Source organism: Vicugna pacos, chromosome 16, assembly GCF_048564905.1.
Source record: "Vicugna pacos chromosome 16, VicPac4, whole genome shotgun sequence".
NCBI lineage: Eukaryota > Metazoa > Chordata > Mammalia > Artiodactyla > Camelidae > Vicugna > Vicugna pacos.
Genome location: NC_133002.1, coordinates 13,770,592 through 13,786,540, shown reverse-complemented (window position 1 = coordinate 13,786,540; position 15,949 = coordinate 13,770,592). Strand labels below are relative to the sequence as shown.

The window sequence follows — 15,949 nt, the reverse complement described above, 5'->3', positions numbered from 1 at the left end:
TCTTCTTTGCTCTGCAGTTTCTCCCTCTGTCTCTCTCTGGATATGTATACTCATATACACGTGCTAACAGTGGCTCCTAGGGCTGCGGGGGGATACAGGAGACACAGGAGATGACAGAAGATGCAGGAGAAGATGCGTGAGAAGCACCTGGTACAGAACAGCCTTTCACCAACGTTCACTCACTTTTCTCTGCCACCCACCTCCTGCTCCCACCGTCTATGGGATCTCTACCCAAATCCAAATCCTCTCCATCTTTTTAAGGCCTCGGCTCAAGATCACGTGCCTGGCAGTCTCGTCCCACACTGTGAGTCAGAAATCAAATGCCTTCCAGAACGCTGGAGAGTGCCTCAAGAACTCAAGGCTTTTGAAGTTAGGAATGGTGCCCTTTCAGCTGCGGGCCCTTCACCCTGGCCTTGAGCACAGCACTTACTACGCTGTGGGTGTTCAGTAAGTGCTTTCTGGATGAACTGAAAGACAGTGGCATGCTTCGAGAAACTCTAACCCCCCCAAATGACTTTCTTCATTCAACACTCACATTGTCATCCTCTCTTTGTACATAATTAAGTGAATTAGGCTGAGATTGCTGGGGCCACCGGCCAAGACTCTCAGTGAGGAAATGGAGAAGCAGAATTTTAAGCCCTGGTCTGGCAGTCCCAAAGCCCATGGTGGTATGATGCCCTTTCCAGGCAGCCGGGTGCCAACGTCTTGTTTGATCCTCTCCTCACCCTGATGAAGCAGGCGGGGTGCCTGTTCTTTCTTCCCATTTTACAGAGGAAATGGAGTCTCACGGCCAGTAATCGGATCCCCCTTGGTGGGGACCTGCATGATACCCATATCCTGCCCCCCGGCCTGAGTTTAGAGGGTGGAGGAACGGCCATGAAATGCAGCTGGGGTGGGGTGGGGGGGATAGGGGAGGATACCAGCCAGTGGATGAGGAGAGCTTAAAAACAAGAGGATGCAGCTGTCCCCAGTGCTTGGCACAGAGACCCCCCATACCTGCACTGCCACCACCGACAAGACCTCCACGGAGATTCGATTAAACTCATCGAAACAGCCCCAGGCACCGGTCTGAGCGAGTCCCTTGTAGATGTTGCCGCAAGACTGTAATAAAATGTACGAAGATTACATTACTATCTGCACCGGCTTACCATTACACATCTAAGTAATTTTCCGTTCCCTTTATTATAGATACTTCCAGTTCCCTAAAGACCACTGGTTAGAAACTCGTATTAAAATTTCAAGAACAATTAAAATTTTGATGGTTTTGGGTGCCACTGTAAGTCATGGGATCAAACAGAACCTTTTCAAGACACTTGGACCAAAATCCCTTTAAAATGTCATCAGGCTTGCATTACTGTTGATTCTGTAGCTTTCAAGATCCCAGGAAATGAATAAAATATTATATTTCTTGCACCATACAGACCAAAAAAAAAAAAAAAAGCCTGCTCAGCCTTTGGCATGTGCTGAAGGAAAAGTTTATGTCTGTATCTTTAAGTCCACGCCGGATACTCAGGCTTTCCAGAGTGACAGGCAGCTGGAGGTGGGAGTGGGAAGGGATGACCTCTACAGGAAATAAACTACACATAAGTCTTTGTAACAAGAGCAAGGAAAGAATTTCAGAGGGCAGATGGTGTATCTGTCCTAAAAATAAAAACCACTCTGGGCGTTCAACTTGGACTAGTAAACCATGGAACCATATAAAGGGAGAGGTAACTGGGAGACACTCAAGGCCACAGGCAAGGAATCAAAATTCAAGTGCTGGGAACAAGTAAACAATCCAAAGTCCATTTGTTTACTCAGTGGGCATTTTTGGCCCTCAGCTCCACGCATAGCTCATGTGCTAGACCCAGAGGGGGTCAGTCCCTCTAAGACCTTAGTTAGGTTGTGGAGATACGGTACACAAATAAAACAGGTAAATCGCTAATGAGCAGTTGTTTCGATGGATAACACAGACTACAAGTGTCATGGCGTTCAGAGAGGGGTGGGTCACAGTGCCCCAGGGTGACCAGTTTTGCCAAAGAGGTGAACTGCAGATGGTTTTACAACAGCACTTGCACGGCACGCCAAAGCTGGGAGGCGCTCCTTGAAGACAAGACTCTTTGGTCAATCAAGTTTGGAAAACACTGCGTTCTGTAACTCACTTTTGTCATTTTACAATATATATTAGCATTTTAAGGGCCCTGAGAAGTTTGGTAAAATTAAATTAGTTCAACTTTGTTATATGGCTAGGACTTTTTTTCCTCATTTGACCCCTGGTTTTCTCAGAATGCACAGGGAACTATATTCAACATCTCGTGATAGCCTGTAATGAAAAAGAACACACATATGTATGTATAACTGCATCACTCTGCTGTACACTTGGAACTAACACAACATTGTAAAATAACTATACTTCAATAAAAAAAAAAGAATGCACTCTGGCAAACATTAGTGTAGTAGAAGGAACACAAGAAAAGAAGTCAGAAGACCTGGGGTATTGGCATCCCACAGAACTACATGTTACCTTCAAAGCATGCATTTGGATGATGGTTTTAATAGGATAAAGTACCCATGTAGGCATAACGGAAGAGTAACGGCTTTCCTGGAGGAGGAAGGATTATGGACAGAGCAAGAGCAAAATCATAATATGTACGGAGAAAAATAAGGACATCATTTTGGCTTGAAAGTTGAATTAAGAAAGGGGATCATGATTCTGAAAAGCCTTGAATTATTGTAAGAGATCTTTGGAGGTTTGCAGCAGGGAAAAGCGTTGTTAAATCAGTATTTTAGGAGAACCAGTCTAACATCGCATAAACAAGGTTGGACGCAGGGCAGACTTTGAAAAGGGAGGGAAGAATAAACCCCACCTTTTATTAAGCCTCTTAAATTAGTTGATTCCTCTATTCAGACAGCACATACTTAGTGAGTGTGTGCTATGCACCAGGGATCCTCCCAGGTCATGGGTAATCAGTCCTGAACAAGGGAGAGGCGACTCTGTTCTCATGGGGCTTGCATTCTCACAAGGGAAACAGACAACAAGCACAAAAATAAGAAACTGTCAGCTAGTGATACGTCCCACTGGAGTCTTGACTTGAGGGTGATATGGCTGTTTTTATTGAGATATAATTGAATGTAGCTATTTCAGATTGAGAAGTCACAGGCAGTCTCTCTGAGGAGGTGACGTAAGGTCCAGGTGTTGTGTCTGTGTGCTCGACCACATCCTACAGGTGGATATTACTATTAACACATTCATGAGTAACTACTATTATTATATTATTACAGCATACACACATATATATGATAAACTATATATTTCATATTTCATATGTATGTGTGTATAACATATTCCTGACTTCTGCTCAGTGTATGTGATGTTTGACATATATATATGGCAATCTGTCAAATGTCACAGACACACACATTACATGTACATATCACACACATTTTATATATACATATAAAAATACATATATATTATATATATATGGCAGCCTGTCAAAGGTTACAACCTTTGTTGTTTGTTTAAGTTTTGAGAATCAGAATCCATGCTTTTCCATGGTAACAGTGGTTTCGAAAGCTTTTTAAAGCTGTGGATCCCCTTCAACAAACGGAAATCCAACACACAAAAGAGAAGAAAGTAGTTTCCACGGGGGATAACTGTCACCCCACACTGTACCCCCAAGGGCTGAGCATCAGCCAGGACTCCACACGGCCTCAGTTTTGACCCCTCCCATCAGAGGACAGTGGCACCGTGAGATGGGCTGTGGCGCTGCCCTGCCAGGAGATGTTGAGTCTCCGGGCTGGGATGAGGGCTACACGAGTAACGTCGGAGCCTGGAAGTGAGATGATGCTGAGGGAAGAATGAGTGCTGCTGACTGACTGGAACAACAGAAGGAAGGACCTGAGACAATTAAGATGTCTGAAGATGCCCACCGTGGCCCACGGGGAAAAATGAAGTTATCAGTACTGATGGGAAGAGGAATCTGGCCGGGAGGAAGACAGGAAGTCAGCAGGAGGGTCAACCAAGCATCAGAGAAGGGCATCCAAATGGAGGCCTCGGTTGCCCAGCTAGACAGACAGACTGGGACTTGGGTGAAGCTGGAAAATAGATGCAGGGGTCATCGGTACACAAGGGAGACTTGAAAAGTGCAAGGGGACCAGAAAATGAGAGTAAACAGGCAGGGTCAGAGGGGAGAGCTGTGGACGCATGAGGTTTCAGAAGCCCGGAGGGGAGGGTTTCTCAAGAAGGAGTGGGCGTTCTACAGTGTGGATGCCGCGGGGAGGTCATAAAGAACTCCACGTACTTCCAGGTGCGAAATCATTTGATGCTTCAGCAATAGCCTCTCCAAATTGAGGTCGAGGGGGAAAGTGTTGCTGCTAGCATATAAAGGATGCCATAGCACTAAAATTGCAACCATTTCCAGAGAAAGTGGCTAGTTTTATGGGTTTTACAGCCAGCACTGAGAGTAAAGCAGTGATTTGCCCTTTTCTCCAAATCTCCGCACTGCTCTCATGCCCACCCTGTTACCTGACGCCTCCTTGTAGAGGCAGAGAGGATTGTGAGGGTCCTGACGACGGCCCAGACTCTCCTCTTTAACTCCTCCCTGTTTCACCCCCACCCCTCCCCATGTTCACTAAGTATCAGTTAATTTTTTAAAGCCTTTTGTTCTTTCTTCTCCATTTCTGCTACCCCATCATCTGGCTTCTCACGCTCTGGTTTGCATGACTGCAGTGTTCTCACCAAAAATGCTCCTTCTTTCCAGTCTCTTCCTTTCTCCCAAGGAGCCTTCCCTAAAGACCGTTCGTTTTCATCACGCTCCTGCTTCTGTCCTACAGCCCGTGGGGTCTCTTGGCAGCCCAGCACCTCAAGGTCAGAGCTGCTCAGTGAGTCCCTCCCCTCGCTCACCCCCATCTCCCATCTCCTGTTCCCCTGTCCACTTGCGCGGACTCCACCATGGCTCCATGTTATGTCTAGCTTGTTCTCTAGAGAGCCTGAAACTGACCGTGTTGCTGCAAGTGACGCCTGGTGAAGGCTCGTTCTGACCCTCACTCCTTTCCTCTCCTCATCCCAGCCAAGCCCTGTGAAGAGAGCTCAGGGAGAAGTCCGAGGAGAAGCTGGGGAAGGACACTGCACGTAGAACTCAGTCCTGTGCTTAAAGCTGACGTGTTAATGGGTTAAACTGTCACATGCCCTGTTTGGCATTCACCCAAACCTTAAACAACCTCAGGTCTCACCTCCACGATGTCTTTTCTGACCAGCGCACTCGGAGCCTCTCTCCCTACGCTGGACTATTCCAGGGATTAGAGTTTGTAGAACGCACATTAGCACTCAGGGTAATGCTGTCTGGTGTCTCCCCAGTTATTTCCTGTATCATTCTTGTCTCTCCAGATGCACTGTGTCACACTCACCCAGTCTATCATCCATCCATCCATCCATCCGTCTATCATCCATCCATCTATTATCTATACATCTATCTGTGATATCCTCCCATGATGCCCAACACATGCTGAGCAATGGTGATATCCAATAAATTCGCTTGATTGCTGGAGTGTACTTTGAGACAAAAATAATTCTGAATAGCTGCACAACAAAGGGAAGGGGAGGTCTGCAAACTGCCTAGTGGGGCTCCTACAAAGGCTGCTGCTCTCTAGGAAGGAATCCCCCCTCCTTTGTTTTGTCTCACTATGGCCATACCTATTGTTCTTGCTCTGATCTGTGTCTACGCTAGGTTCACGTGAGCGAAGCTTCCCACAGTTCAAATTAAGGATAGACTCCTCCTCTCATCCTGTACTCTTAGAGGATTTGGTGGGGTCAGGGTTTAGTAATAAGTTTTTGAAAGGACTGGGTAAAGTGACCTTAATGACCCCTGGCCATGGGGCCAACTCCTCTCTTCCTGTTTCCTATGTCAGGCACGACGTTGAAGAAATCTGGCTGATTTTCTTCAATCAATACCCCAGGTATGTATCTTCCACATATAAATGAGTGTGCCCTCCACAATGCTCCTCTTGGGAGAGCACAGTTATTTCAGCAATGCTGCCATTGCTTAACTCTAGATGAACCTAGAAAATGAAAACAAGCCTTAAGGCTCAGTTTGTTTCTTTAAAGGTGGGGGCGAATCTTTCTTCTTCCAGCCTGAGTTAAAGAGAAACATTATGTATTCATCAGTAAGAGCAACCATATTGAAGTGTAGTGTGTAGACTATGGGAGGACAGCTATTTTGGGTCTGAATTCTCATTTAGTTTGCTTTCCACGAGAAAACATGGTGCTATAGGATTCTGCAACTCTGCACAGCAGAATTTCACGTACAAGAGAAATATTAAAGTTACAGCACATGAATCTCATTTAACGAGGTCTGTGTGTGGTATCTGCAAGTGCTGTCTTGCAGTCTCTGTAACTATTTTTAAATCGAATTTATTTTGCAATCAATATATCACATGATTTATACCTATAAATATTTAACCTATTTAATGCAATTGTTTTATTTTTCACTTTAAATTTATTTATATGCCATCTTATTTTCAAAAGGGACTTGAGAAGGTTTATAAAAATACATACAGTAAATCAAAATAAAAGCAATGAGATTGTGAAACAACCCGCTATCATGCTCTCTTAAAAAAAGAACCTATAGAATGTCTGGTTGTGAGCAGAATGCTGCTAAGAAGTGGCCAAATGGGCCTCTTGTTCCTCTTGCCTGCTCTGCAACACAGAGCCTGGAACACACTAACTACACAAATGATGATATGATAAAAATGCCTGAACGAAGAGCATTCACCTTGTACTTGTCTTCTGTGCATCTCTGGCTAAGAGCAGAGGTTAATCTAGTCTGTCTTTAGACGTCAAACCTGCCCTAGGAGAATATTTTAACCTCTCAGAAATTCTGGGGAAATGCCCACTTTCACGGAAGATACATCTGTGACGTTTATGTGAAGGTTTTATATCAGCCACTTACGAGCCTTTCTGTGGTTCTGAGTCAAATAATGAATTTAGGCCTTTGGGTATATGCTCAGCTTCTTCATTTTACAGATGACAAAAGGAAGACCCCAAAGGTGAAGCAATCCATCTGTGGTCACAAAGCTCCTCAGTGGAATCAGACTCCCCAGTGCTAAGCTTTACAGAGAGGTAAAGAAACTGCAGGGGTCAAGGGTCCTCAGGGCTCCTGTGAAGAAGCAGGGACCTCCTTGGCTAGGCCTCTGAGCCAGACCAGGGGGTGTGGATAAACCCGGCCAGTGGTTTGGGCTGCCGCCCAGTCCCTAGTCCCCCAAAGCTGGGCCTATACCTTGTAGTCCATCTGCTCCGAGCAGTTAAACACATAGACCATGATGCCCAGTGCTCGGCCCAGGTCCTTGGTGGTCTCCGTCTTGCCGGTGCCTGCAGGTCCCACTGGAGCCCCACTCATGGTCAGGTGCAGAGACTGGGTGAGAGTGATGTAGCACCTGCCAAAACAGGAGGGTGAGGTCATTCTCAGTGCCACAGGTGGCCCCACAAATAGCTCAGGCCCTGCTGGGTCCTAGTGAGATGGAGCTGAGGTTCAAGGTCATAAGGGGCTTGACATGTTTTCGGTAAAGAGAAGCCCAGAGCCCCCCACTCAGTTCCCCACGGTGCTGTGGGGGGAACTTTCTAAAGGCCGATCATGATGCTCCGTCCCTGAGGGGTACCAGAGGATCTTCCCTCGGCCCTTCCTGATCTTACTCTTCTGGCCCATTTCTCGTCATTACCCTCTCCCACCCTCAGTGCTCATAAGTCCATCCATGCAGAGCAATTTCACTTGCCCAGGTCTGAATGTTTGTGTCCCTCCCCTAAATTCATATGCTGAAATCCCAACCTCCAAAGACTGTGGCATGAGGAGGTAGGGTCTTCGGGAGGAGATGGGGTCATGGAGGTGGAGCCCTCATGAACGGGCATAAGGCCTTATTATTACAGGGGCTTTGGAGTGGCCCCTCGCCCCTTCTATCAGGTGGAAACGCATAGAGGAGGCACTGGCTCTGAGCCAGAAGGGCCTCACAGAGCATGACCATGCTGGCTCTTGACTGTGGGCTTCCCAGCCTCCAGAACCGTGACAAATAAACTTCTGTTGTTTATAAGCCACCCAGTCTTTGGTATTTCATTACAGCTGCCTGCACGGACTACGATGCACAGACACAGCACACCGTGCCTGTTTCTCTCTCCATCCCCCATCCGGTCCACCTGGATCATGTTCCTCTTTGGTCTTTGTTGGCTGCTGGCTACTAACCCCTTGGCGCTGAGTTTTGACATGACTTCACCCTAAGTATTCCTAGGCCCTTCAACACTGGAGTGAATGGGCAGAGGTCTCTTAGCTGAGCTCCCAGTCCACTGTATTCCACTGTAATCTCTAACAGGATGGCCCACACATCTTCCATATGTATCTTCATAAGATACACGAAGGGAGGACTATGTCTTACTCATTGTTTCATCTCCAGGAACTAGCACAGCTCCAGGCACACACATAGTCTCTTAATAATTATTCATGAAACAAACAAATTCATGAATGAATGGATCAATCACTCAATCTGTTTAATCCCCCTGTGACTATTTTTACTAATGACAATAAAATAAACTCAGCTTTCCGCTTGTTTCTGATATTTTTTTTAAAAAAGGCCTTATATTCCTTTTCTATTTAAAAAAAAAAAGGCCTTATATTTCTATTTAGTTTGAAATGTGCCTTTGGGTAATAAGTCCACGAAAAGATGCTCAAAATCATTGGTCATTAGGGAAATGCAAATTAAGTCCACAATCAGATGCCACAACACACCCACTAAGATGGCTATGATAAAAAAGACAATAACAAGTGTTGGCGAAGATGTGAAAAAATTGGAAATCTCATACATTGCTGGTGGGAATGTTAAATGGCACAGCTACTATGGAAGACAGTTTGACAGTTTCTTAAAAAGTGAACCTTACATATGATTCAACAATCCCCCTTTTAGGAAGTTACCCAAAGGAAATACGAACATTTGTTCACACAAAGACTTCCGCAGGAATGTTCAAAGCAGCAATATTCACAACACTAAGAAACTGGGAACAAGCTACATGTTCACCAACAGTGAATAGATAAACAAAACGTGATATATCCATTCAATGGAATACCACTGAGCAGTGTAATGGAATAAAGTACTGACACGCTGCAACATGGATGCACCTTAAGAACATTACGCTAAGTGAAAGGAGTCAGATGCAAAAGACCCCATGTTGTTTCATTTATGAAATGTCCAGAAAACACAGAGAAAGACAGCAGATCAGCGGCTGCCTAGGAAAGGAGTTGAGAGTGGGGACTGACTGCAAACAGGGGGATGGCAATGTTCAAAAACTAGAACATGGTAATGGCTGCACAACTCCATGAATTTACTAAAATCATTGATTTGTACGTTTGTAATGGGTGAACTTTAAGACATGTAAATTATACGTCAATAAAGCTTTTAAAAATATGCCATTGGCCTAACTTTTTAATACCTAGAAAATCAATACAGAGGCTCTTAACTTGCAAGCTGGATGGGGAGTAGCTGTCTGAGGGGGCCTCTGAAATGAATTCTCCTTGGTTCTGAATCTTAATGAGAGTTGACCAGAAACCCTGAGTTAACACCTTTCATGCCAGCTGGTGACAGGCTCTCCACTAAAACAAAATTGTTTTGAAAAGACCTGGAGTCCCTGAATTCTTCTTTAAGTTTGAAATTCCTGTATCTGCTTCAGCTTTTGAAAATGAAATCCAGGAAGGCAGTTTCCCCAGGCATAGAGGAGTATGCATAAGTATTATTCTTCATGCAGTGTCCTGTGTAATGGGGTGTGGGGGGGCACAGGCTGGCTGCATTTAACCCCCGGTGGGCTGGGTTCATGCAGCTGCCTCACTTTTCCCCGTGGACTAGGCTCATGTTAGAGTTGTTGATGTGTTCGGTGAGTCACAAGGTGAGGTGAGTTGGGGTTAACGTAAAAGCTAGGTCCCATCTCACCTTGCTGGGTCACTGCTACCACTTGGCAATGCTTTTCTCCAACATGGAAGCTAGAACTTCAGAGCTCCCTGTGCAGCCTTAATCACACCTGCCTTCCTTGGCCGAGTTCTGGCTCCAAATTGGCCCCCAGACCTTTGCCCTCACCCAGTCTCCAGCTTCTCCCAGAGCTCAGTGGGCCTGCTGCAGCCCTGTACCCCACAGGAGGAAAGGCAGCTGCCTGGATTGGTGTAACCCTGGCCTCCAGCCAACTCTCCTCCCCAGTCTCCCTCCCGCCCACTTCTGTCCATGGCCACCTCCTCTGCCAGCTGGAGGGCAACCCCAGATCTCTTCTCTCTGCAGCGGCAGGGCGCTCAAGCAATCTGGAGTCCAGAAGCACAAGGTTTCACAGAAATAGAATTTTCACAGAAATCTCAAGAATCTCCTGAAAGAAACCCTCAGAACTGGGTGTCAGTCTCTTTTTGAGCATCTCCTGAGCTTCTGATTATCTCCAGAAGCAGCACTTGAGGGGCAATGCCAATATACATACACGTATTTGCCCGTAATAATAGAACTCCAGTCGGAAGGAATTTCTGACATCAACTAATCTAATCAAATCCCCTTAAATTACAGATGGATAGACTGAGGTTCAGGGTGGGAAACCGGACTGTCTAAGGAGTTCTAATAACTAAGGCAGGGACAGTGGGGCTTCTGGTTGGGCCATGAGAAAAACACAAAGAAAGAAAGAGTATCTCTTCTTCTGTGTAGAGGGGGCTGCGGTCATGCGGGGCCACTGAGCCCACAGGACAGCCCAGTCCTTCGAGACACACTTTCCCCTCCACAGATTCCATCTGCAGTCTTGTTAGATTGTCCACCTCTTTAAACACCTAAGTCCACTCTGCTCCTGCTTCTTAGTGAAGGGGCAGAGCACGCTATCATGGTTTACGGCAAGGACTCAGGAGTCAGACACACTGAGTTCAAATCTTGCCTCTGCTATAGAGTGTTAGTGAAACCCGGCTAGGTTACTAAATTTTGGTGCCTTAAAAAGAAAAAAAAAGCATCACCGGGGCCACCACACTGTATTTTCTTTGCACGAAAAAATTTAGATAAATCTGCTGCTTCAAAAACAACTGCAATTGTGAAAATGGCAAGGAATTCTGAAAGAGGAGCTCTCGCCTTAGCCAGCTAACCCCAGCACGGTTAAAGACTGATTCAGTTTGACTGTTTACTGGAAAGCAGAGAACCTTTAGTGCTGGGAGACCTCAGAGGCTTGGCTTTTTAACCATGCCAGGCTGTCCCCCACCAAACCCTTCAAATCTGATTGTGTAGCCTTTCCTCCCAGCAAGGCATGGCTTATTATTTTGGAAGCCAGCCCCTTCCACCATGGGTCAGTTCTGTTTGTTTGAAAGGCCTTCCTAATAGCGAGCTGAAGTCGACTGTGCTTTCTTTGGGCAAACGATGTCTACAGGTTTTGTTCTTATCTGACCCACCAGGCTCTTGTGAGGACGAGATGAGACAAGAGATCTGAAAGTGCTTTGGAAGGGAGAGAGCTGATCCACTTTCAAGGTATTATTTAAAAAATAAATAAATATATGAAACGTAGCTTTCCTTTTTTTGATATAGTTATTCAATTGGAAGATTAAACAAACTATCAGAGGTGCTATATCTTGATTTCAGCTATGAATAGACTGTGGCTATTCCAGAAAAGTGGTCTGGCTAATCCCAGAGTTGGTGAAATCATAGTTGGTTTGTATTTATCTTTTATTGCTACCACACACTAAGTGGCTTAAAACAACACTCATGGATTTCTCATTTCTGTAGGTCAGAGGTCAAGGTGACTCTTCTGAGGGTCTCACAGGGCCAAAATCAACGTATTAGTAGGCTGGACCCTTATCTAGACACTGTGGGAAAGAATCTGCTTCCAAAAGCTCATTTGAGTTCTTGGACGAATTAAGTTCTACCATTTGTCAGACTGAGGTACTCAGTGGGTGCTGCTGGCTGGGGACCTCTCAGCTCCTAGAAGCCATTGTACCGTCCTTGTACATGGCTCCCTCCGGCTACGAAACCAGCACTAGCATGTCATTCAAACCTCTGTGACCTCCCCCTCTGCCCTCAGCCAGGAGAATGCTCTACTTTTAAGGGCTCATGTGATTATATTGGGTCACCAGAAAATTTTCCTTCTTGCCATAAAGCAAAATACACTGATGAGAGTGATGTCATCCTATTTATAGTTTCCATCCACACTCAAAGAAGAGGAGATTATACACCGGAAAAGGTCACTGGAGATCATTCTTAGAATTCCACCCACCACACGGTTCAATAATCGTAACTGAGAACGAATATGGAGGCAACAATATCTACCTGGAGGGACACAGACCCCTGATGTCTTGAATTAAGAAATAATTGTCTGTGAGACTCACAGACAGAGAATACAGACTTGTGGTTACCAGGGGGGTGGAGGGTGGGAAGGGATAGACTGGGATTTCAAAATTGTAGAATAGATAAACAAGATTATACTGTATAGCATAGGAAAATTTACACAAAACGTTATGGTAACTAACAGAGAAAAAAATGTGACAATGAGTGTGTATATGTCCATGTATGACTGAAAAATTGTGCTGAACACTGGAATTTGACACAACATTGTAAAATGATTATAAATCAATAAAAAATGTTAAAAAAAGAAATAATTGGATAGAAGACAGACCAAAATTCTAAATAATTTTAATAATATAAAATGATTGGGTAGACCCAATACAGTGAAATTCAAGAAGAACAAGTGCAAATGAATCTTCTGAGCACTTGCATGTACACAGAATGGGGCGCTGCGGTTAGACGGCAGTTCCCAGGAATTCCGGGGCTTTTGATAGGTTCCTGGCTTAATACGAGAAGCAGCATTAAAAGAAGAAGAATGTCCTTAGCCTCAATCTAAAACAAATCTGTCCATTTTATAATTTTTTACTATTTAAATTTTGAAAATTGTCCTCAGCATAAATACCTCCGATTCTAAGACCTATACCTTGTGCTGCTCAGTGATGAGGTCCTTCATCTTTGTTTGCCTACGCTAGTTGGGAAATGTCTTTCTCAAAACATGACAGGAAGAACTGAGAGCAATGACTGACATATGCTCTCTCTACCAAAAATAGCACACACCTAATAACTAAACTTAAATAGTTTAATTATGGTTCAAATATAATTAGAAATTCTAGAAGTTGGTTAGAAAAAAGGGACTCAAGAGCAAGATTCTTGAAGGGCAGATACAGCTCAAGTGGCAGAGCACACGCTTAGCATACACAAGGTCCTGGGTTCAATTCCCAGTACCTCCTCCAAAAATAAACAAATAAGTAAACCTAATTACCTCCCCCTTCCCCCAATGCTTTTTTTTTAAAGAGCAAAATTCTTAGAATTTTTAATGCAGGGCAGTAGATGGACAGAATAGGAGATTTACAAAAATCAATATTCTCCTACATGCAAGTGAAAAGAAAGTTAAAGATACAATGAAATTAAGCAAAGATTTCTTAGTTACAATACCAAAAGCATGTCCCATAAAAGAAAAAACTGACAAAATGGACCTCATCAAAACTAAAAACTTCTGTACTTAGATGCCATTAAGAAAATGGAAAGGTAAACAATAGGCTGGGATAAAATATACGCAAACCCATACGTGATATATCTAGAATATACAAGGCAGTCTTACAACTCAAAAAGAGGACAGGCCAATCAAACAATAGACAAAAGATGTGAACAGAAATGATGCCAAAGAAGATATACAAATAATTAATGAACACATGCAAACATGCTCAATATCATTATTAGAGAAATGCAGATCAGAACTCGAATGAGACGCTACTTCACATCCACTAGAATAAGAAATAAGACAGATAATAGTAAATGTCAGGGATGTGGAGAAACAGGAACCTTCATACATTGCCAGTGGGGATGTAAAATGATCCATCCACTTTGGAAAATAGTTTGGCAGTTTATCAAAAAGTTAAACATAAAGCTGCCATACCACCCAGCAATTCCTCTCTTAGGTATCCTCCCGAGAGAAATATGTCTACACAAAGACTTGCAAGCAAATGTTCACAATGCCATTGCTTATAATAGCCCCAAACTGAAAAGTAACAGAAGGTGACTGGATAGACAAAATGTGTCATATCTATAAAATGGAAAATTACTCAGAAATAATAAGTAACAAACTACTGACACATGTTCTATTACAAATGAAAACATTATACAAAATAAAACAAGCCAGACACAAGAGATTACACGGTTCCATTCATAAGAAATGTCCAGAACAAGCAAATTCATAGGAACAGAAAGTAGATTAGTGGTTGCCTGGGGCTGGCGGTGGGCATGAGGGATCTCACTGAGGTCATAAAATTGTTACAAAATTGATTTATGGTTATAGTTACACTACTTGGTGAAGTTACTAACAATCATTGAACCGTGCACTTGGAATGGGTAAAATTTTTGACATAAAATAAAGCCCAATAAACTTGTTTTAAAATATATACACAATGTAGAAACAATCTTATATAGGAACAAAGAATTAAAAGCTACTTAGCGATGACAATAAGAAACACTCAAAACCTATAGGAAGATACTTACAAACTTCTCTGAGAAACACCATCAAAGATATGAATAAAGAGAAACAAACTACATATTATAAAGATGGCCTGGCCATTCTCTCAAAATTAATTTGAAGGGTTGAAGGCTCACCAGTCAAAATTTTAATCATTTATATTTTGGAACTAGACAAAATGGTTAAACTTCATTTGAAAGAAGAAACAGAAGAGCTAAAACAAAAATAAAGTAAAGGAAAATGAAGACAGACGATGAAGACCTTTATATAAAAATATTACAACTCACAACAAAGCTACAATCCTTAAAAAGTATTGCATATGGATGGATTGATGTATTGATGAAACAGAATAAGAATGGACACTTTGAGGTAGTTTGATAGGCTCAAAATTTTGAATATGGTTGAGCAAACATCACAAACCAATGAGAGAAAGGACCCATAAATCATGTGTTGGGTCTACTGATCTCTTAGAGACACAAAAACTGAATTTTATACACACACACACACACACACACACGTATATATAGAATATATAATTATATTCCATAACATAGTTTCTGTGAGTCTTCCTTGCCCAGGACTTCATACTTTGGAAGGCCATCTCTCCTCTACATAGTGTATTTCTGTGGGGCTGCCAATCAAAGCATTTCCCACCTTCCCAGGGGTGGGCACAGGCTCAGGCTGGGCAAAATACCCCATTTCATTGGTCGCAGTGACTGGCTCAGAGACACACATATTATCCAAACAAGATCAATCAGAGTCCCTGCAAGGAATCTGACTATGGTGCTGGGAAAGAAAGGGTCTCTCTTCCCCCTGGATCAGGCATGGGCCATTTTTCCAGCCAAAGAAAACCCATGCAAGAAAGAAGTCAACACTCAGAAGGAAGCAGAGCCCCGAGAGGAGAGAGAAAGCCCGGGTGTCTCCCTGTTTAGGCCCTGCAGCTGGTTACCCTGCAGCGAGCAGGACTCCTTTCCTGCGTATGTGAGATAGTAAGTCCTCTTTCTAAGCTAATTTGGCTTCTATCATTTGTAACCAAAAATGTTTTCATGAAAACACTCACTTTACTCAATAGTCAAAAAATTTACCAAAGAATTTCAAAAATTTAAAGGAAAAACTAAAATAAACTATAATAAAATATAAGTGAATATTATTAAGCTGCTCTTAAAATGGGCGGGAACTTTCTAAGCATAAAAATAATAAAATGGGTAGCGACAGTAACAAAAAATTCATGGGAGAAGGAATTGTAATAGCCAGTAAACACATGAAATGCTCAAGTGTTTCAGCTTAATCAGGATCCAAACGAGATACCGTTTAACTTATAAAATGAGTAATATTGTAAACAATAATACGTAATGCGGGCGAGGATATTGTGAGGTGAACATCTCATAAACTGCTAGTGAGAGTGGGAACAGTACCTTTTTCAAGAATAATTTGGAAGTATGGATC

The 15,949-nt window shown here is 43.4% G+C and overlaps 1 protein-coding gene across 5 annotated transcripts in view; it reads right to left on the bottom strand.

Annotated features, from left to right (window-relative positions):
* DNAH9 (dynein axonemal heavy chain 9) overlaps positions 1 to 15,949 on the bottom strand; it is a 264,304-nt gene that overhangs the window by 158,866 nt on the left and 89,489 nt on the right. For all 5 annotated transcript variants that reach the window (XM_072940756.1, XM_072940754.1, XM_072940753.1 and 2 more), the window contains 2 exons: positions 7,257 to 7,413; positions 997 to 1,101 (listed from right to left, as the gene is read on the bottom strand). In XM_072940756.1, the coding sequence (XP_072796857.1) occupies positions 997 to 1,101; positions 7,257 to 7,413 (262 nt within the window). The remainder of the gene's footprint in view (positions 1 to 996; positions 1,102 to 7,256; positions 7,414 to 15,949) is intronic.